Source organism: Lepisosteus oculatus, chromosome 6, assembly GCF_040954835.1.
Source record: "Lepisosteus oculatus isolate fLepOcu1 chromosome 6, fLepOcu1.hap2, whole genome shotgun sequence".
Lineage (NCBI taxonomy): Eukaryota > Metazoa > Chordata > Actinopteri > Semionotiformes > Lepisosteidae > Lepisosteus > Lepisosteus oculatus.
In genome coordinates this window covers 14,895,814-14,920,214 of record NC_090701.1, presented here as the reverse complement: position 1 = coordinate 14,920,214, position 24,401 = coordinate 14,895,814, and the positions used below count along the sequence as shown (strand labels likewise).

The 24,401-nt window shown below is 34.1% G+C and overlaps 1 protein-coding gene across 3 annotated transcripts in view; it reads left to right on the top strand.

The window, feature by feature from the left end:
• The window catches only part of LOC102696194 (cadherin-7-like), a 58,083-nt gene extending 36,798 nt beyond the window's left edge, over window positions 1-21,285 (top strand). For all 3 annotated transcript variants that reach the window (XM_069191010.1, XM_069191008.1, XM_069191009.1), the window contains 7 exons: window positions 485-672; window positions 7,188-7,441; window positions 12,430-12,566; window positions 13,157-13,278; window positions 14,470-14,587; window positions 15,409-15,660; window positions 20,702-21,285. In XM_069191010.1, the coding sequence (XP_069047111.1) occupies window positions 485-672; window positions 7,188-7,441; window positions 12,430-12,566; window positions 13,157-13,278; window positions 14,470-14,587; window positions 15,409-15,660; window positions 20,702-21,192 (1,562 nt within the window). In that variant the 3' untranslated portion in view covers window positions 21,193-21,285. The remainder of the gene's footprint in view (window positions 1-484; window positions 673-7,187; window positions 7,442-12,429; window positions 12,567-13,156; window positions 13,279-14,469; window positions 14,588-15,408; window positions 15,661-20,701) is intronic.
• Window positions 21,286-24,401: the final 3,116 nt, after the last annotated feature.

The window sequence follows — 24,401 nt, the reverse complement described above, 5'->3', positions numbered from 1 at the left end:
CTTAAATGGTGCAAAAAGGGTGTTCTGGACTACATTTGAATTTACTCCAAAAAAGATCACAGTACATAAAGCCTCTGTATACCTATGTATACTGCTCCAAGCTTTCTATTACACAGAAAACTCACATTAATCAGACTATATACCTAAACATTTAAATATTTAATTTTTTGTCTACATAACTTTTAGGAATATTGTCTAATACAGACAAACACAAATACTTTACCGTAACCAAAATAATGACCAGCTGCTATAAACATAGAAGTCTTGCTGAAGTCTGGTATTGCATTAAGTTTAGCTTTTTATATTTTTCTTTCACTTAGTTTTTTAAGAACTACTTGGTATTTAACATCATAAACAGAATCTACTAATTTAATAGGAAAATGTGTGTGTCCAATAATATCAAGAAAATAATTAAATGAATATATATATAAATCATACAAATATGCTATTTCTACATTGAATATCTCACCTCTAACCAATATAGAGTTCTACTCCTTTCCCATACCTGAGTCAGCACCAGTGGGAACCATAATTGGTAGAATCATGGCTGAAGACAGGGATGTGGGCCTAAATGGCATGATGAACTACACAATCGAGGAGACAGATAGCACAGGTGTGTTTGAGATTCTGACTGACCCCAACACTCAAGAGGGAGTGATTATACTTCAAAAGGTGAGTCACATCAAAACACCTGTATGCACAGATGCTAAAATCAATAAAGTCTAAGGGCCATAGTAGAAGAATTCACCATATTTATATTTAGTGTGAGGGGCCAGTAGATTTTAAAAGTGGTTCTTCTTAATTTATAAAAAGTCATTTTTTTAAAGTAATGTCTTAAAATTTCATTATTTTATACAGTCAGAAAATGCCTTAGTAATTCTGAAAGATATTTAACATGTTAGAATTATTACTCCCACTCAAAAGAGATATTAGTATTTCAGGTGTTTTGTGTAATTCAATGCAATTGTGAAACACCAGTGGGTAATCTCAGTGGTTTCATTGCAAATGAAAACCTCTCAAAAAACAATGTTTTACAGACATGTCAGATCCATTGAAATAATGTTTCAATAATTATTTGTACACTAAAAACCTAATGGTGGTTGTCTTCTTAGTTAGGAGATTATTTTTAAGAACTGCATTTGTCAGTACAGTACAAGAGCTTTAAATGAAAACAATCAGGAGAGTCAATATCAGATATTCAAATAACTGACGTCAGGAATTCTTCCACATCTTTTTACAAATCAACATAATAAAAATCCTGAAAATGTAATATTTGTGAAGAATGACTTATTTGTTTAGTATGTGTTCTAAATACAGAATATTATATTATTATACGTTGTTGGGCCTACTCCTTGTTCTTCAAGGTACCACTACCCTCTTAGCAACCCTTTGAAACTAAGATTCACTGACCTACAGCAATCACTGGGCACAGGGGCAGTGCTGTACACTCCTGGAAATGCTTGCCCTCGCATTTATTAGACAGAGACAAGAATGCAAGTGCAGGCTCGAGAGAATGGAGAAGAAAATGGAGTAAATTCAAATGTAGAGCAAGACTTATCGTTAGAGTCATCTTTGAAAATTTCTTCCTGGCTGTCCATTGGATGAGTTTATTAATGATGAAATGAATGTTAATTACTCACCTACTGTATATGTCAAAAAAGAAAGTGTTTTAGCATTTTTCAAACAATGGGAAATTTAAATCCTGAGTCATTATTTTAAAATTATGAAGTTAAAGACATCATTTAACTTGATTTTTAAGACATAATGTTGTGTTTTTGGTAGGGTGCAATGCTTTACATGGACCATTGTTTTCAGTTTTAGGTGCATGTGGGCATACAGTACATGCCACTGTACAGCCCTCTAGAATATATAAGGTGCAGTTGGTATACCAGGTTGGCATCCAGGTTTTCCAGACAGCAACACATCCTGAAATTTGCCTGCACAAATCTGATGCAGGCCTACACTTCTCTGTAAACCTTTCAGATGTAGAAGTGAATCCTTAAAGTATTGTAGCTGCATGTGGTTGTCATACAATTAATACTATGTTAAAATCTAACTAATCTTGTAACTATGTTACAAATCAGATATTGTGTTAAATCGAATGAAATTCTGGTGAATCGGATTCAATTATTCAGACCAATTAAACAATTTAATAGAAATGGTGATTTCATTCATTTATAAATGCAACATTTTTTAATTATATTAATATTAATTTAATATTTAACATACTGTAATATGTGGACTGCACAGACATCTTCATTAAAGCTCTTACAGAGCCAAATAAATCAGTTCACAACATCAATGTTTAAAAAAAAAAAATTAGCCTAAAAATATGAATATTGATTACACAAAGACAATAACAACTATCAATGATTTCCATCAAAAAAACGTAAACTTATTTTTAAACTGACTATTGTTTTTAATGTGAACTTTGCAAGTGGTCATGCGAAATGTAGTTAGATGAGCACATCGAAACTTAACAGAAATAACAATAATTGACCGAGTTAAAAATTTGAAATAAAATATATTATAAATTATTATTATTAAAAATGTTCAAAAACCTTTTCCATTTAATTACATGATTCCTCATTAATATTCTATATTAAGCGAATCTAAAAAAGTAGTACAAAAGATTAAATGAAGTCTAGATTTCCCTAACATTTAATACACCACAAATACAATCTATTTTTGGTAGCAAAATGCTAAATTTAGCATTCTGAAGCACACTGCACTATACTTCCCCACAGCTTACCGCCAATGCAAGTTTTGATGCACTTTATAGATGGCTGCACCTGTATGCAATCATCCTTGTACTATTGCCTTCACTTTTGTTAAAATGGCTTAACAATATGTTTGTGTATTTATCAGAGTAAAGATTAATGTTTAAGTTTCACTTGTTATAAGTGCAGTCATTACTGTTTATTACTGTTTATGGAAAAAGGAATCATTTTTTAAGAGGCTGATGTTTAAACATGTAGAAGAAGGAATATATAATTCTACAGTATTTCAGTATATGAAGTAAATAGTATGAACTAGAACTAGGACTGATATTCCTTGTCTTGGAATCTATTAAATGTGATTAAATGTGAATTCTACACATACCTGCATAAAGAACTAATCAACCATTCAATATTAATATTGTGAAATAATTTAAGCTAAGTTGAAACTCCAGATGCACTTACAGTATGTTAAGGTGGCGCAACAGTATTTCATTTAATTCCTCGTTCAATTTAATTTGGACACAGCATTAAATCAGATGCAGCTAAAATGTATGCATCTTGCCTCAGGAATCTGTAAATCTGGTAATTCTCTGATATTGTCTAACTCTTTTGAAAGCCAGTGAATATTACTAATGCTCACCATCTGAAGCAGATGAGAAATCATCATCACCATCTCTTTCCATTAAGAGGTAAATATGCTGAGTAAAGTCAAATTGACTACCAAATTAAGCTCTAAGGCTAGAGCTCAAAATAAGTCAAGTAATATATCACTAGAGCTTACTGTACATCTATACTTTACATATCAATAGACAAACCAAATGAGTCACTATGTGATTTGGCAAGCCTGTCTCAACACAAACAAATTCCCACCTTTCGCTCAATTCTGTCGACAAATGTTTCTACAGTACGCTTTACCAGATAACATTCCTTTCAAATAATTTAATGACAAAATATTAGCTGTCTTAATTGCAGTATAAATTGAAAAACAAACAGCAAGTGGAAACATCTGAAATAAATCAGAGTGTTATTTTATGAAAGAACAGCCAAAACATTATGTTTTTTTTTCTTCTCTTTTCAGCTAGGAATAAACCTACTACTACTTGTTACTTTGTTGTTGTTACTGCTGTTCTTTGTTTAGCTTTTGGTCTTTGTATCATTCGTTTGTGTATATCACAAATAAACTGAACTGAACTTTTAAGAAATTAAGTGCTTTAATTCAACTACTATAAAAACTGTAGTTTTCAATTAATTTACTCTGTCCAGTAAATTATACCCCTGAATTATATTCATGGGGAGAAACATAGCATAAATTACATCTAAGAAAACTTTAGAATGTTATTTGTCTAACTCAGATTAGGCAGACTGTGCTGAATTGGAAATCAGGAGATATAATGTACTATTCTAAATATTATGTAAACTATGACTAAACATTAAATTGGAACAATAAAAAAACACTGTCCCCTGTAAAATGAGGAGTCTCCTGTAATTTGATTACACATTTAAACAATTTATCAATTATGCAATAGAATCCAAACTAGAGTCAGTATGTAGAATATGTACAAATTGGCAACAGTATTCTAGAGTAGTGGCTAAGCATCTAGACTCAGTACTGAAAGGTTGGGTGTTAAAATCTCAGATAGCCAAAAATATGAAATGCTAAGATGTATAAGTAGTTACAAATAGACTTTTGTGCATTTGTATAGTCACAGTCTAATCACTGATTGAGAGAAACTACCTGTTGGTCCCTAAGATCATGATACCTGACAGCTGGAATCCTCCCTATTTAAATGTGTGCTGTCTCAGAGAGTGAAAGAGAATCAGAGTGGAATGGGCCACTGGAGAATTGTTGGCTTTTTTCCTTTCAACAAAAAAAAATAAAATTGAGCAGAAAGTTAGCAAGTTATCCAACAAAAAAGGCCATTTAATCACTTTTTTCAGATATGAATAGGCAGAGTTGTGTGAATGATGCCCTAATATAGAGACAGAATCACCAACCAAGAGATGAATGGCTGGATCAAGAAACAGTATATAAGAGCAGGTTCAGTAATCTATCTACCACAGTATAACCCAGATATAGTAGGGCACAGTATAGAGGCCCGCTGTGAGGGGGTGTCATCTTTCACAGGCTACACTGTGATTTCTTACAGGTCAGACTTCTTGAAGCACAGAAAGTATTTAGGATCTGAATAGACTGAATTTAAATTTAGAATGAGGTGCTTTATTTTGCATTCTTTATGTTTGTGGAAATATGTATTCCCATTTTTGTGGTATTCACTGGAGAAAGAGAACTTATTTCTGGTTACAGAGTATTTTACTTTGTAAGAATGGTTTTACTTTCCATTTACTGAACTGTGTCACATTAGGAACATGTTAGGATCTGTCTGCTCTCACTGAAACACCTGGGTGACTAAGGCTTGGTTCTGTAAACCAGCATACACAGGGCAGGTACTGTCATGTATTTACTGATAATAGTCAATGTATGTTTAGTAGTTTTGTAAATAGTAAGCAGAAACATCTACGCTATTGCCAGTTCATTTACTCTGAAACCATGCAGTCCCAGTATTAAAGAATACATAAACTATACTTGGCATTTCCTGACTATCAAGGAAAGATGTTTCTATATTGTATATACTTGCTGCAACACAAGCAGGCATCAGGAATAACCTCTTTGCCTAATTTTATTTAATTTATTCACAACCATCCCCCTGTGTATTACTGTATACATAGTGGGTTTCCTCTTCATTTTTTCTTCCACTGTGCAAAGATGTACTCGTAGGTTAATTGGCTTCTAAGAAAGTTGGCCATGGTGTGAGTGTGTGAATTTGTGTCTGGTTTGTGCCCTGCGATGGACTGGCATCTTGTTCAGGCTGTATCCTTGCCCCCTTTGCTTACTGGGTTAGACCCAGGCTCCCCCTGACCCTATACTGCATAAAGTGGTTTAGAAAATGGATGAACGGCTGGATATTAAATTTACTGACTGACACTTTTATCCAAGCTGACTTACTTTGATGAGAAATTCTTTAATTGTAGATGGCGTTTAAACAGGACAAAGTTATTGATCACACATGTAAAAAATAAAGGGAAGAAAATGAATATTTTCATAGATGTGAATGAATCCCCACTATCTCAACTAAGTAAATAAAAAAGTATTATTTATATTGTGTTAAAGTGAAATAGAAATGAAGAAAATAACACTGCTACTGTACAAGGGTGCAAAGGACACAGCTTAAAATGTTTCAATCACTAATGATCACAGATTTATTTCTCATCATTTGCCCTGAGATAAAAAAGTAAGCATACATTTAAAATTCTGCACTGTTATTGTTATCATATGAAATGTTGAGTTTTTAGTACAATCTATGACTATAATTGAATAAATACTAAAATAATAAGCTTTATGTCAAAAATAAAGACTTAAATTCGTCTAGACACTTTTTTTTCTAAAAATTAGATTAAAAAAACATTTGGAAAACAAGTTATTGTATTTGTGAGAGTGTGAAAATGTAAAATAATTACATTTTGGAACAAATATGTATATATATATATTGATGATGCTCAATCAAGACTTATTTAACAATTGTTTTAACAAGAAAGCAATCAATAATAATAACAATAACTTTGTTTACTTCGATGTTGGAGGTTAGTATGGTAGCACAAACAGTTGTGTAACTATAAAGATCTAAAAGCAGTTTCATTTCCTCTCCCAGGATTTTTCATCTGAATTCCTGGTGTACCCATGAATACTTTTAATGTATGAGTACACCATGAACATCAAAAAACTAATTTTGCTTGTGATTTTCTGCTATTAATTTGAAAAGTGTAAACTTAGAAATTTCGAGAAATCCAATAGAGATATTAAATATGATTTATTAAATATGATATTAAATATGGTTTATTTTCTGAAAAATACACTTTTAGAAATCATGGGGTTCAAATGCTTTTTAGAAAAACAAACATACTGTATCTCACACCACATTAATAAGTTCTAAGTACAACAGAGTGGACTATTCCAGAAAAAAACATGGAATCTATTAAATTAAATGTGGTGATTAAAGAACTAAAAAATAATTTCCAGTCCTTTTATTTTGTGCTCAAGAAGTCAAAATGTTGTACTGCCTCAAGGCTGTAATTCTTAACATCTCACAAAATAAAAATAAAATAAAATAAAATGTACTAAAAATGTTCTACAATTCATTTGTGGAGCATATTTTAGTGAACAGATAAGGAACTGCAGTCCTTGAGGTACAAATTAAAACCATAAAAAATGCTTTCCAACTGAAGTAATTAGTTCACTTATAACATCTAGAGCACCCAGGCCATATCCTGACACTGGAGGTGCCCATTTCTGCAACTATGGAATTAATGATTTATATGCTTTCTACTGTAAGTGTCCTTGTCTTTAATAAATAAACAAAATAGTCATAAAAGTATATATATATATGTTGTTGTTGTTTTTTTTTGTTTTAGGCCTTAGATTATGAAAATAGAAGACGGTTCACCATATCTGTGGAGGCAATCAATGCCTACATCGATATTCGGTTTCTCACCTTCAACCAATTCAGAGACAAAACCACTGTGAAGGTAACTGTTGAAAATGTGGATGAGCCTCCTCTATTTTTTCCTCATGAGTATTATTGGGAAATCCTGGAAAATACAGCTGTTGGAACAGCCATTGGCAGAGTGAATGCATACGACAGAGATGCAGCCAATAATCCTGTTAGGTAGGCTAACTTTAACTTGACTTTCAATAAACACAAAACCTTACCCTGGTGACATGTTTAGAAGTGTGTTCTCTATAAATAACATCATATCAGCACTCAGTATAAAATAATTCAGGTTATATTATGAAACAGTAACCACAGGGGAATGAAAATGATTTATTTTAAATTGTGTCAGCAGCTTTATGCATTCTGTTACCTTTCAACTTTCCCAGTGCCCAGTACTTCGTTACATTTATCTTATATTACTTCACCGTGAAATGAAACCTACTGAATAAAACATACATGATTTGTATTTATTGCTTTTTCCATCTAGTGTATGAGTCTTATCACAAAACACTGTTCATGGGGTAAAAAGTGCATAAATAAAATTAAATAACGAATGAAGATGGAAATAATGTGTGGGTCTGCCTGTATCCACCTTTGCATATTATTTTATTTTCTAGCAGGTGTATGTAGTACACAGTGCAAAGGGAAACATTTAACTAGGTGGTGACAAGAGCCATCTATTTTTTCTTCTCAATGCATATGAAGTATGAATCACGCTTGGTAATATTTTAATTTGCATTCCCTTACAAAATTGAAATGTCTCATAAAACTAAACCCCAACGTGTCTTAATAACAGCTTTTATAGTTGAACCGCAAGAACAGAAACAAATTGGCAATCTAGATGAGGCTATAAGGCCCATTTTGCTCTTTTGGTAGTTTAAATCTAAATAAATGTTAACTTTTATCCAGCTGTTTCTTAAAGGAGTGTGGGCTTCAACCACCTCGCTGGGAGCCTATTCGAGACACAAGTATTTGGGAAAAAATAATTTCCTATTTTAATGTCTGAATTATTTTTTCTCATTTGTGTCCCCATATTGTCAAGGCCCTTTTATTGCTACTTCAGTTTACTGAGTTGACCTACTGTAAACAGTATATACAATACACCACGTAGGATTTTATATTCCGTATTTAATCCAAATTGTTTCTCAGTCTACTTTGTTAATCATTAATATAAATCAGGAAGAGCAACAGGTCTTATCTGAACCCCTGTGGTCCGCCACTGCTTACATTTGTTTATTAAGAGGTTGTACTCTTTCAAATGAAAATGTTTTTGTTCCTTGTGCCTAAATTTTTTTGGAGTCCTATTGCTTTCAATTTCCTCATATGGGAGGAACACATGCCTGATGTTCCCCATTTTCCTTTCTGTTCCTTACATTTTGAGTATGATTGAGCTATAATAATTTAAGTCTGAATATGATTTATTTTTAAGTTTTTCTTTCTTAGTATTGACCTGTGCTCTTCCTATCCCTCTAGAACAGTCTTTTTCTGAGCTTTTGTATCCCCCCATGTGCTTGTATAGTGCTTTCTTTTGCTTCCTGAGTGGATCACAATGTTCATTATATTTGTCATGTATCTTGACCTTTTTTAAGTCCATAAAGAAGAGTAACAATAATGAATAATAATAATAATAATAATAATAATAATAATAATAATATTAAATAATTGCATACACTTACAGATGCAGCCATTCAAAATGCACGGGCGATACCGCATTATTTTCCGGTGCGCTGTACGCAGTCTACCACGAGTTACCGGTAAATACCGCTAGTTACTGTAAATTCTCCTATAATACCGCAGGCAAAATAATAGTATCTGGAATTTCCGCAAGGTGGAGCTAATAAAGCTCAACCTCTCATGTTTGAGCTGTCGCCATCAAAGTCTTTAACGAAGATATTACTATTAGTATTAATAATGAATGACCTTGGACAAGCTGTAAACTCAAAGTATTGCCCTGGTCCACATTCTATTTTTCATTGACTGTCTTTGTAAAAGTAACACCACAGCATTTCGCAATCACGCATTTGTTTCCAATCATGCAAAGTACAGTCATTTTTTAGAATCGATTCACCATGCCTTTCACATGCTCATAAAAGAGATTGATTTAGGACCATAAACATAATATCGTATGCAAACTGTACTGTATACAGTATGTATATGTATATTTAATGTCTTAACTGTGCCTGTTTAAGTATTGAATATTTAAATGGAATTTTACCACTGAAGGGAAATCTTAGTGCCTGAGCATAAAAAGAATAGGAGTATACTGTAACGCGTGTGAAGGCCATAAACAATATTAATTATGGAACTTAAACATACAGTACATGGCTGGTCTCGGTACTTTAAAGAAAACATACACACCAGAATTCCAATTCTCCCTAAACATTTTAAGCATCAAAGTCTTTAACTAACGTGATACCGGAGTCAACAAGCATACTTTTAGAATTTGATTAAAAGGGAATCTAAAGAAATGAATAACGATATAATTATATTCATGTTGCAAAAAAACTGTAACGGACATAAAAACTCCCTTGCTTTTAACGGAGCGTTTAATAATTTCCAACTAAGAAATTTATTCAAACTGCAACACTTATCATTCAATCAGAACTCGAAATATCACAAGGATCCTCTAGTGCACAGCAAAGACTGTATTAAAAGTATACTAGTGACAAACTAGTATACTTTAGATATTTTTTTCTGAACCGGGGAAAATCTGATCATGTTTCTCTATAACAATAATAAAAACATTATTTTACATATCACCTTTATGTGATATCACCTTAAGGACAGCACATACAAGGGTTAATTGCACAATGGACCGCGCAAAGAACTTTAATATAGTCTTCTTTAGGTGTGAGGGCAGGAGTGGATCGCAGAAGGCATAATCAGCAAATTAGGAAAACAAAGAACAGGACAGGTGAGACGTTTATCCAGAGAGCGAGTGATCAGAAAAAGGAACAGCTATAACGCCCAGGTTTTACGCTCTCTCTGCTGAATGAATAAAAGCATTTTATTAAAAATGCGTTTGCATTTGTCTGGGTATTTACTGTGTAATCTGTGGTTTACATCTACTGTATTGCTTTGAGATGCCACTTTTAAAGGTGATATGTAAAATAAAGTTTTTTATTATTGTTATAGAGAAACATGATCAGATTTTCCCTGGTTCAGAAAAAAGATGATTAAAATCTGTAATCTTTCCACTCGTATGTCATCGGAAAATACAAGAAGTTTCTGCTTTGTGTAAGGATGGTATCAAAAAGTAATCTAAGTGGTGAGAAAGCTGTGCTCCTCAAAGCGCTTTACAGGATAAAAACAACAGCAATAGTGTTAAGCTGGGCAAACTATTTTTTTATAGAAATACAAAATGAGATATAATGATGTGTTCCGGCTAAGACATTAACGAGTACAACCCCCTCTCTGCGGGAGTGCTGACTGTGACGAATTAAACCTGTTTCACAGGTATTTTCAAAGTAGAAATGGGTGAGATTTCCAGCGAAAGACACCTCCCCATCCAAAGGCAAGGAAGTTCAGTACTTACTAGTTAAGAAAGCTAGGCTCCTCAATGAAATCGCTTTAACATGCTAATGCATTGGTGTAACAGTCCAGGCGTGGCAAGCTTCTAATGTCAACTCGACTCAATTGGAAGACAATGAACATATTCTAGCCCTAAATGAATTAATAGCAAACATGGTTTACATAAAAGACATTTTTCCAAGAAATAGAAATAGAAAGAAATCATCTTCCTGGTACAGTATGTATAGCAAACCATGAATATAATTATATCATTATTAATTTCTTTAGATACGGGATTCCATATTATATTCCCTTTTAATCAAATTCTAAAAGTATGCTTGTTGACTCCGGTATCTCGTTAGTTAAAGACTTCGATGCTTAAAATGTTTAGGGAGAAATGGAATACTGGTGTGTATGTTTTCTTTAAAGTACCGAGACCAGCCATATACCGTATGTTTAAGTTCCAAAATTAATATCGTTTATGGCCTTCACACGCGTTTCAGTATGCTCCTATTCTTTTTATGCTACTAAGATTTCCCTTCAGTGGTAAAATTCCATATAAATATTCAATACTACAACGGGCACAGTAAAGACGTTTACTGTAAATCTTTCTACGACAGACCAACAGACCATGAGTGCCCCTCTCGGTCAACCAATCACGTACCGTGCGTTACAATGCGCGACACCGTAGCCAATTACCTCTGGTACGTGTCTGTACCGCGCACTTTGAATGGCTGCATCTGTATATAGCACTTTTCTGGACACTCCACTCAAAGCGCTTTACAGGTAATGGGGACTCCCCTTCACCACCTTCACCACCACCAATGTGCAGCATCCACCATAGTGCACCAGAACGCTCACCACACATCAGCTATTAGTGGGGAGGAGAGCAGAGTAACGAAGCCTATTTCCCAATGGGAAATTTGGCCAGGATGCCGGGGTTACACCCCTACTCTTTTCGAGAAACACCCTGGGATTTTTAATGACCACAGAGAGTCAGGACCTTGGTTTTACGCCTCATCCGAGGGACGGCACCAGTTTACAGTATAGTGTCCCCGTCACTATACTGGGGCATTAGGACCCACATAGACTGCAGGGTGAGCGCCCCCTGCTGGCCCCACTAACACCTCTTCCAGCAGCAACCTTAGTTTTTCCCAGGAGGTCTTCCATCCAGGTACTGACCAGGCTCACACCTGCTTAGCTTCAGTGGGCTGCCAGTTGTAAGTTGCAGGGTGATATGGCTCCTGGCTTATTAATTATGTCTTGAGGAGAATGTTATATGAACAGTACATGTGTTAAAGGGACTAAATATCTTCAGTCAAGATAAAAGGAAACTGGGAGGAACTTTGAGATGAGTATGAAAAGGAGTATGGACCGGGGGACAGAAAAATATTGGAACAATCTTTTGTCCTTTTTTAGAGAACGTACTTTGTCTGCACAAGCCTTGAAAAGTACAAACTAAAAAAACTACAGTGTAAAGGACAATAGTAACCTGCCGGTTACATAAAATATATTTTAGACTGTTCGCAGTTTTCTTTTACTTCTAAAGCTCTGTGACCACTATGCATTTAATGGGATAACATAAAAAATATGATTGTATGGTCCTGAATAGCTTTTCAAGTATTCAGTGGCTTCATGTTGTCATTTTTAAGGTATTACTTTGATGAAAGAACAAACATGAACAAAATGTTCAGTATTGATCAATATAATGGAACCATTACCATTGCAAAACCCTTGGATCGGGAGACAGCTCATTGGCACAATTTAACTGTTTCTGCCAGAGAGACACGTAAGTGTACAGTCTAATAACAAAAACTTTGGTATTTAAATAAATATATTGTGTTTAGTATATCTGCATATGCGCTTACTGTGATATTAGCATGTGATATAAAATACAAATTGTTCTTCTTTTAACAAAACAACTAAAGAGAAAACTTTAAATGCAGATCAGCAAGCTACATATTTAGTTTGAGATTAATAAAAGTATATGAAATGGCATTTAAATAAAAAAGCAATAAACACTACTACAGCAGTTATCTGCCCTTAAGTATCTCACATACAGCATTTTACTAAATTGTACATTCAGTACAGCTTCTGCCTTCCTTAGTCATATTCAGACAAGCAATGATTTCATAAGAATTAATCTTTCATGTTCAATTGAGCAAGAGTTTAAGTAACTGAAAATACTAAATCATATGCTGTAATTCACAGTATTTTGACATTTCCATTGGTTTAAAGAAAGATGTACTGTCGCTTCATCTGAAAAGTTAAAAAGCTCTGAGAGCTAAGCTGTCAGACATTCATTTATACTAAACCAATGGAATCCTTGACTATGATTTCAAATATCACATTACTAATTTTGATGTCTCTCTTTTCCAGGAGAAAATTATTTATTTTCTAAAGCACAGATAACCATACAGGTTATGGATGTTAATGATAATGCCCCACAATTCTCCAAACAGTATACACCTTATGTATGTGAAGGAACACAATCGGGAGAGGTAAGCATTTTTCATTCGCATACGTTTAAGATGATGCAAAGTATCCAGAGGAAGATTTCTTCCTATTTTCTGCTGTTACATTGTATGTCTAGTACAATTTTTATTGAAACTTTTTAGTTTTACAAGGTGCAAAGAACAAAAAACAATGGCAATGTTCAAATCATTATTTCATTGTGCAATATAATGTATTTCTTTTTGACTAAGGTATTCATGTGGCTTGAATGGAATGTTTGAATTGTACAGTATAAGCCAACTACTGTATAAGCAAAACCAGGGGGATTAATGGAAGTTTTAGTAATTCACGGTAGTGTATTATATAATAGCTATCTACATTGGGGAAACCAGAAGGAGACTAGGAGACCGCTTCAGAGAACATGTTAGGGCTGTATAGATTAAAGATTTCTCCAAGCCCATAGTTTATCATTTCACCTCTGATGGCCATGATCACACTGATCTCTCTGTCTCTGTTCTCAAGGAAGGGTTTCTCTTGGTTCACACCTTCCCCCTTCTCTCAATGACAGACTTATTTTCATGTAATCTTCTCTATTCGCATGCAGGTTTCGACTTCACACCTTTCTTCACCCCTCTCCACTTTGCACCACCTGAGTGGCCTCTCTGCCTCTCCCCTGCTACTGCCTCCTCCACTCTCCCAGCTTTTGTACTATTTAATCTTTGCTGTCTGCCCTGTCTTTTTCACACCCAAAGAAGGCTCCACAGATGAAACATTGTGTTTTCTTTATTCTCTTTTCAGCATGGAATAATCCTATTACTTGTTCCTTTGCAGCCTATGCATGCTGATGCTGCTACCCACCTGAACTACTTATATAATGTTTATATTATAAAAAGTCTTATAGAATGTATGATATTTTATAATGTATGAGTAATGTATGTAGTAGTTTATAATTATGTAGTAATTTATAATGTATGTAGTGTATTTTAGAGGTCTGAGAAAGTATGTGTTTAAGTACAGTGGTTTAATTAAACACAATATTATATTAACTTACTATTTTATTTATCAAAAACATACAAAAATAAAATCAGGTTGAAAAGGGGCTGTGATTATTTCAAAGGAACAATGTTGAAGACAAATGAGAAAATAACTGCTTTATAAGTAGTAAGGTTTCATATTGGTTTGGATTTTTATATAGATATTATTTATTAAATTAATACTTACTTCTGCTCCTTTCAAAGATGATACAACGAATAAGTGCAGTGGATAAAGATGATCCAGAAGAAGGTCACCATTTCTATTTTTCTTTGGTTTCCGAAAAACACATCAACCCCAATTTCACATTAAGGGATAATCAAGGTAGAGTACAGTAAAATGTATTCAATATTCATTGAACTTTTTACCATTTTAAAAAGAACCTAAAAAAGCACTAAATATACTGCATATTATCTGAAGACGATTAACACATGAATTCAAGAGAACGTTAACAGTACTGTGGAAAAAATGGGATAGATAAAGATAAGCACAGGCCACACATTCTTCAATGCCCCAAAGATTGGAATACATATAGGAACTACACAGAAATACAAATATACAGTATTTTATGCTGTAATTTTAACCATGTTCACTGTATACTAATTGTCTATTTTAAAATTTCTGTATAAAGGCCACTGACCATCTACCAAATATACAATACAATGTCTACAGAAAGTTTACAAATCCTTTCCAAAGTAACACATAACAGCCTGAAATCACACATTAAATCAGAATTTATTTACCTTTATATACATTGTAACATACAACCTCCAAATGAAAAAGAAATGCTCAGACATTTTTAAAAATAATTACTAATATTTAATATGTAAAACCACATCATCAATATATTTAACATAGTTTCAATATTTTTAATTTTCAGTTTTCACATGGAGTTTGTTCAGTTTAGATGGAAATTGAAAAAAATAAAAATGTGTAAAATTATTTACTAAATAATTGACATGTTCCTGTTTACTTTATTCTCCTATGGTTAACTACTTTGAACAAGTAGTGTCTTGGATAGATATCATGCATTACCCTCTATCTTTAATGGACTCTTACCAAATATGTTTTTTTGGTTCTTATTTTTTTTCCTGCACCTGCATAAGCGGAAGTCTTATGTGATCACTTCCTGTTGATTGTTTCAGATAACACTGCTGGGGTTCTAACGAGAAGAAGCAGTTTTAGCAGAAAGGACAGGGCATATTATTACCTGCCTATCGTTATTGTTGACAATGGCACCCCAGCACTCACTAGCACCACAACCCTCACAATCGAAGTATGCAGCTGCTACCCAGATGGCAATTGCCGATCTAATGGTGTGGAGGCTTTTGCCCTGTCCATTGGCCTTAGCATTGAGACCCTAATTGCAATTTCATCATGTCTGCTGATTATAGTAGGTAAGTTGATAACTCCTTCTTTAATTTGTGCCCAGAATTTTATAACATTAGTTCATTTTTACAGAGTGAAAGGTTTGTGCAAAATTTGGAATCATGGCAAAATGGTTTTGTGCAAAATTTTGAAAACAAGATTTGATTCCATGTCAGGAAAAATACAAGAATGAATTCTATCATTATCTAACAAAAAATCTAACCTGAGGCTTGTAATATTGTTTATTCTAACAGACATGAGGAAGTTTAACAAAAGGTTTGAAAGCAAGGCTATAGCTGAGGTAAAATACAACAGTCAGATGTATGAGAAGGATAAGCAAAATATGGTTGTCTCTCTCCTAGGATTTACTGTACATCCTATGAAACAATAGTGGTTTGTTTAAAACATTAGAGCAGGAAATTGTCAAAGAATGAAAAGCATGTGTAAAATGATTTGAACTGTGCTTGGAACTCTATCTGTCCAGATTACCATGCCAAACATACAGTATGGCTAAAATACTTACTGTAGGATTTGCAATGAATGAAGTGCTTTTTAATGAATAACATGCATGGACTGACAGTTTGTGGACTGACAGTTTTTTTGCTTTAAAATTGTATGTACAGTATTTTCCATTCTCTTTATATAATTAAAAATAAATTGTGTTATTCAGGTTAATAACTCTCCTACTGGAGTCTTATGCAGGTGTTCTGAAGCTTCCATTTCATTGTACACACTATAAATAAACTTTGTTTCCACATAAACTCAAAGATAATTGTCTAAAGATCAAAAAATGCAATTAAGAAGATATGTTTTACAGGACAAAACAGTTATGCATAACATACAACAATATGTAAAAAATATAAAAAATAGCATTGAGATTTCTTCATATTTTAAAAAACAAATGCCATTTGTACAATTATTATGACACTTATAGAATATTTAGAACTGATAACCAAGTGATCAAAAGTAAAATGGAAATGTGTAATTTAAACACTTACTATAAATAAACAAAGTACTGCAGTCAAATGCCCAATTCAATAATGAGAAACTCCTGGAGACATAGCAGACAAATACCAAAAATCACAGTGTAGGGTAACATTAGAAAATAGCTAAACTTCTGCAGCTAAACCCAGCTGTTGAAGACCAAGCAAGATCTCAGTATGGCAACTGAGTTATTCAATGTTCAATTAGCCTGTTACAGTTCTCATATTAGATAAATGTCCCTGGTCAAATCCCAAGATGCAAATATACATATTAAGAATAATAAGCAGAATAATGTTATTTTACCATTTTGCCAAACCACTAATAAAAGTGTGTAGGTTTCCAAAGTTCTATGAGGGCATTGATGAATGTTGATAATTTTTTTCACATTTAAAGTTCAGACACATATAAACTCCAAGAGATGATCCATACACTTGTACAAACAGGGTAGAATACGAAGAAAAGTTCCTCATACTTGGTGTTACAATTTTTAAGCAGATGGAATTTGTGTAATGTACAGTAAAGTTTGCTTTTCATCCTCAGCCAACAGCAACTTTCATTATAAAAACATAAAAACAGGCTTAAAAATATCAAGATGTTCATGCTTAGCCAATGCTAGAATGCTCATCATGTCTCTGAACATTTTGTGAACTCTATGAAAGAGTTTATGTAAATAAAGGAGATAAATAATAGCCATCCAAATTCTCAGGTCTAACTCCCAAGCTGTGAGTTGAATTGGTACTTTTTTGCTAAAGCAAATAGCAGAACTAAAAACAGTTTATTGAACAAGGAAGCAACACTTTACATGTAATTTGTCAGAAACAGCTTTTCAGAATTTAGTTTACTTTGCTAATTTTAATTTTCACACCCATTTTCATATATCCCATCAAAGCTTTTTAGATATATTCATAGTATTTACTAGACACATTTTAAAACTACAAATATATAAATATATATTATAATATTGTCACCATTGCTCAGAAGTGTTTTCATCATAAATACAAAACCCTGATTCATACATACTGTAATTGATCAATTGTGATTGATGAGTAGGACAACATACTATTGTCCTTGTCAATTTCTTGTGCTGTAATCAAGCTTTTTCACTTAAGGGACTAGCAGAAGTCTGTCATCATTTTGACATCCCACCTTCTTTATTTCATAATCTTGATATCCTGTTCAAACATTTCTGTTATGACCATCTTTATAGCCCTATAGGGTGCTCTACCTTTCTGTCTTGTTCCTTGGTTCCCTGTGCCTGTTCATGTGCTTCCGGTGCGTCTGGTGGAGGTGTGCTATTTATTTCCGGTCTGTCCTATCCTCCTCACTCGGCATTGGGATCGGTTGTCCAGAGGCTCACCTCACCAGGTCGCCCCACATCCGCTACCTGAGGGCTTGTCCCCGCCTCTGCCCGAGACCTTGAGCCTGGTGTGAACCCCCTGCTTCTTCGCATTGGGTCTTTTAGTCTTGCCAGTCTCACTCCACGGCTAGCCTCCGGCTTCTGTGACAGAATGCCAAGCCTGCACTGGACCCTGTGAGCGAGTCTGGCCTCCCTGGCTTCTGGTTTCCTGCCTTCCCTAGCCTCTGTTTCCCTTTCTCCCTGGTCTTTTTTTTCTGGTTTCCTGGCCTCTCTGGCTTCTGATTCCCTGGCCTACCCAGCTTCTGGTTCCCTGGCCTACATGGCTTCTGGTTCCCTGTCTCCCTGGTCTTTTTATGTATTGTTTGTCCCCATGGATTCCGCGGTTTTATCGGTCGTGCGTTATTTTTTCCGTTTGTTCGGTCAGGGTTTATTTCTGTTGTACGTTATTTTTTACATGTTTTATCTGTTTTTTGTCTTTGTCCTCATGAGCCCCGCCCAGCTTCCCCTCCCTCTTCTAATAAAGGTTTACGCTGGATGAGGGGATTAGCTCTCAGCCATGGACTCACAGAGGTTTCCTTTTTCCTCCCCCCAGTGCTGTGCAGCTTATTATTTTTTGGGCATCCGGAGCCACCCTTGAAGGTGTGTGTGGGAGAGTACTGTCACAGGTCTCTTCCTACCCCTAGAGGATGCTCCACCTTTTTGTCCTGTTCCTTGCTTCCCTGTGCCTGTTAATGTGCTTGGGGTGCACCTGGTGGAGGTTTGTTATTTATTTCCGGTCTGTCCTTTCCTCCTCACTCAATTGGGATTGGTTGTCGAGAGGCTTGCATTACCAGGTTGCCCCACGTCCTCTACCTGAGGCTTATGTCTGATAAGTTGAGCCCGGAGCGAACACTGGGATTCCTGGCGCTTCGCATAGGGTCTTCTCGTCTCACTGGTCTCTCTCCACGAGTAGCCTCTGGCTTCCGTGACAATTTCTCTTTGTTCCTCACTCACACTACCAAGATGTTCTGGAAAATTGTACACATCTGTGTAAAATAACTTTTTAAGCTGTTGTGGCAAGTGAAAAGAAAGATCTGTGCCTTAGAGTATACTGTAGGTCTCATTGTAGATTAAAGGTAGGGATAGGACAAAAAGTTAGGGAGAAGAATAGTATTTTTTATCTTTACGCCACAGGTGTTTAAACCTTGTGTGGAGCTCAAAATATGCATGATATACTTTCTTTAACATTTCCTTAATATTTGTATTAAACTAAATCTGGGACCTGCAGGGTTCTGTAGGTACAGCAAGACTCATGGGGTCAGAAATCTGGTTTGAAAAAATGTGATTGATTAACTCTGTGCCAAGATCAACTTTATTATTTATACTGTATATAATAAAATACAGACTTTCATGCAGACAGGGTGAATTGATTCTATGGAGTTACTGTACAATTCTATTTAATTTCCAGTTCAACTATTGCATTACTCTTACTGGGCTTCCCAAGTGGTTTAACCAGTAAAGGCAATTGCCCAAAGCACAGGGTGAGCTCTATGATGCATTTGTACAAATACATTTACTGTGTATCTGTATAGGGATATAAGAATATAACATCTGAACATATATGTATGTAATAAACCATTATTTGTTTATATTGCACACATATATTGCGTAATTGTGTGTGAAGGAACAAGTAATAGATTTATTCCATGTTGAAATGAGAAGAAAGAAAACACAATGTTTCAGCTGTGAAGCCTTCTTCGGGTGTCAATTGACAAGGAAAATATTATGGTGTCCTACTCATCAATGACAATTGATCAATTACGTATGTTTTTTTAAATTTATTATGAAAACATTTCTGAGCAGTTGTGATAAAACTATACTATATATTTATATATTTGTAGTAATTTCTCTAGTAAGTACTATGAATATATCTAAAAAACCCTGATGGGATATATTAAAATGGTTGTGAAGATTAAAATTACCAAAGTAAACTAAATTCTGAAAAGCTGTTTCTGACAAATTGCATGTAGAGTGTTGCTTCCTTCTTCAATAAACTGTTTTTAGTTCTGCTATTTCTGCTATTTGCTTTAGCAAAGAAGTACCGATTCAACTCATAACTTGGGAATTAGACTGAGGATTTAGATGGCTACTATTTATCTCCTTTATTTACAGAAACCCCATTGTAGACTTCACAAAATGCTTAGAGACATGATGAGCTTTCTAGCACTGGCTAAGCATGAACTTCTTGATATTTTTCAGCCTGTTTTGATCTTTCTATAATTGTGTGTATGTCTATATATAGTACCACCCATACAATATGGGTGACATGCATTCGCCAGGAAATTGTATGTGATGAAAAAACAAAATGGATGTCACTTTTGGATTCAACTCCCTGAATTGACAGAAAACAGCTATGTACATTTGAAACAATTATGTAGACCATGCTTTATTATGTTTTGTTATGAATTCGTACCAATAATAATTGCTAAATGCAGTGCTGCCCTCTGTATTGCTGAAATACTACCTGTGTATTGCTTAAACAGTTGTTATATCCCATGCTGATGTGCTTTAGTTTTTTTTTTTTATTAAACTGTTGTCATGAGTATAATATAGTTATGTTTCTGTCTACTGCTGCAGGATGCTGTGATAAATGACATGATATATGTTATTTAGTCCATTGGCTTGCTTATACAATTTCTAACCATTAGTTTAATCATATCAGTTACTCCCCTAACAATTTTGTGTTGCAGTCCTTTCACTACTAATACTGGCAGTGAAGAGACATAAGAAGAAGCAGCTTGGTGACGAGAAATGGGAGGAAGTGGCAGAGAATGTTGTATGTTACAATGAGAAGGGATATGGGGAAGAGGATACCCATGCCATTGTCCCAGTCATTCTGAGATCCAACCCAAAGCAGAGGAATCGGAGAACTCATAAAGAAGAAGTGGCTGCAAGCATCCGTATGTCTCTGAGGCAGTCCTTTCTAATTGGACCTGAGGATGAAGTCTTCAGGCAGTTTATTTTGGAGAGGCTGTTTGAGGCTGACACTGATCCTTACGCTCCTCCTTTTGATTACTTGCACACATTTGCCTATGAAGGGACAGGCTCAGCAGCTGGGTCACTAAGTTCTCTTGGTTCATGGCCTTCTGAACAGAATTATGATTACATCTGTGACTCTGGACCATGTTTCAAAAGACTTGCTTATTTGTATGTTGGTGGTCATGAGGAAACAGACCTGTAGGCCAAAATAATACCTAAGGTCAATTCATATATAAAGAATATGGACATTTCCTTCTTATTGGTGACATTTAGAATCATTTTGAAAGAATAGATGCACATACATGTACAGTTTTATAATGGAATTGTTGCTCTTTACTTTTAGGCATGCAGTGCCTTATTGCCTTGTAAAACTAAATGTAAATGTAAAACTAACAATGCAGCTTTTCTAATACTGTATCACATATGCTGTTATGCTGTTGCATTGCAACATTAACATAAATGTAAAAATCTCAAAACATTTAATCTTGAAAACATTAAACTGACCAAACAAAATCCATGCTAAAGAAATCGCATATTTATAAAATACATTTAATCTTTAAGTGACATTCCTGAAGACAATTAAATACAGTAGATCCCTTTTCCAAGTACTTTTCATGTGCTCACATTTACAACAGTCCAGGAGGTTTAAAATAATTGTGAAATAAAATAGTCAAATTTGAGACTCACAGTAAGAAAACCAAAGAAAAATAAAGGTAAGGTAATTTAGCACCCATCTTAATTTCCTTATTTATTTCCCTGCATGATATGATGTTGTCTTGCATTAAAGATGACTGAGTATTGATTTATTTTTATTACTGATGTTTCAGATACAGTACATTCATTATCTAGCTTTGGTAAGTTCACTCCAAGATAAATTAGTTACCTGTTTGGGTTTGATGTAAACACTTTCATGACATGGACATTAAGCAGACACAGTAAACATGGTGTAAATTAGAGCACAAAAAGAAAGAAACAACAATTAAAAAATGATGCTCACATTAACACAGATATATAGACCATGGGTGTCACAGACAGATCTCTGATTCGCAAATCCCCAAGTCAAAAGACTTGTCTTTTGCTGGGAAGATTTCCAATTTTCCTGAGAGACCCAGGAAGCAATGTCACAATTACCATCTTATTCTACACCATCTGCCTTGAAAAATAAAAATAAGTTTCAAATGCTTCTGTTTTTCTATTCTTTGTAAAAATCTTTTTTTTTTCCCCAAATGATAATGTCTTCATTAAAATGTTTGCATTTTAGGAAACTTTGTAAAGTGTCCATTTTTGGTGATTAAAAGTGGGGTCCGTTATTTATATATTAAAAGGGCTATACTGCTTCTTTCAATTGTGTTCCAGAACAAAAATAAAATGTTCTGATATTATGAAAAAACTTTAAGTTGTTCATCTTTTTAATTTTTTCCCCTGTTTCCAGTGTAGCTGGGTCTTGGTTTATTTTTTTGATAGAAGGCATCAAACCATACTTATTATGGTAGAATTGTATGATTTTTTCTTTGCAAAAGTATGTTTCGATTTGCATTATGTTGTTTTATTTAGTTAAAAATCAAATTAAAAACCCAATTCAAAATATTGAATTATATAACTTATGACATAAATACTTCAAATAAAAGAGATGAAAGGGTAAGTACTGTTTATTACAATTTATGTATGTGTGACATGAAAAGTAAATGTTTATTACCCTATGAAAAAATTAACTGTATGTTATCATTAAACTATGAAAGCTGTATATATTATTAGTTTTATAACAAACATCAACTGAAATTTTCAGTTAGTGTATACATTTCCATTGTGATGAATGTTTGAGCAGTTTAACTTAGTCATTTACTGAATGTATTCTTTTAGGTAATGTGTATGACTGAATGGCAGTATAAATGGCATAATTTGAAGTGTCTAAATGCATCCCTATTTTTATAACTAAAATAAAATAATTTAAACACTTGTGTAGTAATCAGCAAAAAATGAGTAAAATTAGTAAAAATCACTGCACCTCTAAACTCCATACTGCATTTTCATGCCTGAGACACAATGCATGTTTAAATTTTCACTTGTCAAAATAGAGCTAATCTTCTTTGCAAAATCATATTGTCCTAATCCAATACTTTACAGATTAATTAAACAATTTTTGTATGGATCAATCACTGCTGCCACTAATTACTGCAAATTCAAAAGTGAAAATAAAGCCCCAGGATGAAAAGGAATGTGGGATTATCACAGAAATCAAAACTTAACACATCCGAGAGTTCAGCCAAGGTGCAAGAGCTATTAGTAGAAATTCTTTGGTCTCCTACAGTTGGTTATGTACTTGTGAATAGGATTAGTTTTTTGCCAAACTGGCATTACTTGACATTTTCTGTAAATAATTCAGAGTTTAATGGCAGAAATACCACAGGGAACAAATTAGGCACAGGGAAGAAAAAATATTGATTTATATTTAGTTATAAAATAGCTTTTGAAAATTAAAATTGAATGTAAGCAACAAATGTATTTCTAATCAGATAATAAAATATTTACTCTCATTTTTAATCTTGTAAAAATTGTACTCTGGGGTATTGCGTGATAATATACTCCCCAAACACATACAGTAAGAAATCAAAAGAGAATATGTTATACATGTATGATTACTGGGAAATGTGACTATTATGCACCAGGACAGCCAATCATTAAATGTAAAATTGCTGTCTCGAGCAGTGAACAGTTTTTATCAATATACGTTCAACTTTTACAGGTTTTTTATAATTATTTTGTTGTGCAGTTCAATTGGTTGTCTCCCATAAGTTAATGATGAAGTAATTTAAAAATGAATGACTGTTGCTCTGTATGCCACTGATATTTTATGGTTAGCTTAGCCACCAGTCTTTAACTGTAAAATTAATGCCTAACTATAAATTTGTTTACAGCATTTTTCTGTAAGTATATACTGTATTTTATATTTACATTTTAAGGGATTTACAATACATGAAATACTGTTTGAAATCTTTTAACTTCATTATGCTGTCATATTTACTATATTTTCCATATGTTTTACATTTATATATATTTTGTTGGTGTCCTGTCCAGAGTGTACCCTGCCTTGCACCCGTTGCTTGCTGGGATAGGCTCTTGCTCTCCTGTGACTCTGACTTGCAAGAAGCAGTTTGAAAATTGATTAATTGGATAAACATTTTGCCATATGCTTCCATTTTAGATTAATTTAAGATAATTAAGACCTTGCTCTCTGCCCACTCCACTAATTACACATATCACTTGAGAACAGCATTTTCTCTCGATTTCTATAAATCAAGGTGGTATCTCTTGGGTTGACTGTGTACTGCTTCTCTGACTGTGTCATTTAACCTTCGTGCCTCTGTCTGGATTTAATTTTGCAAGGTGCCTGAAACAACAGCATTATTAACT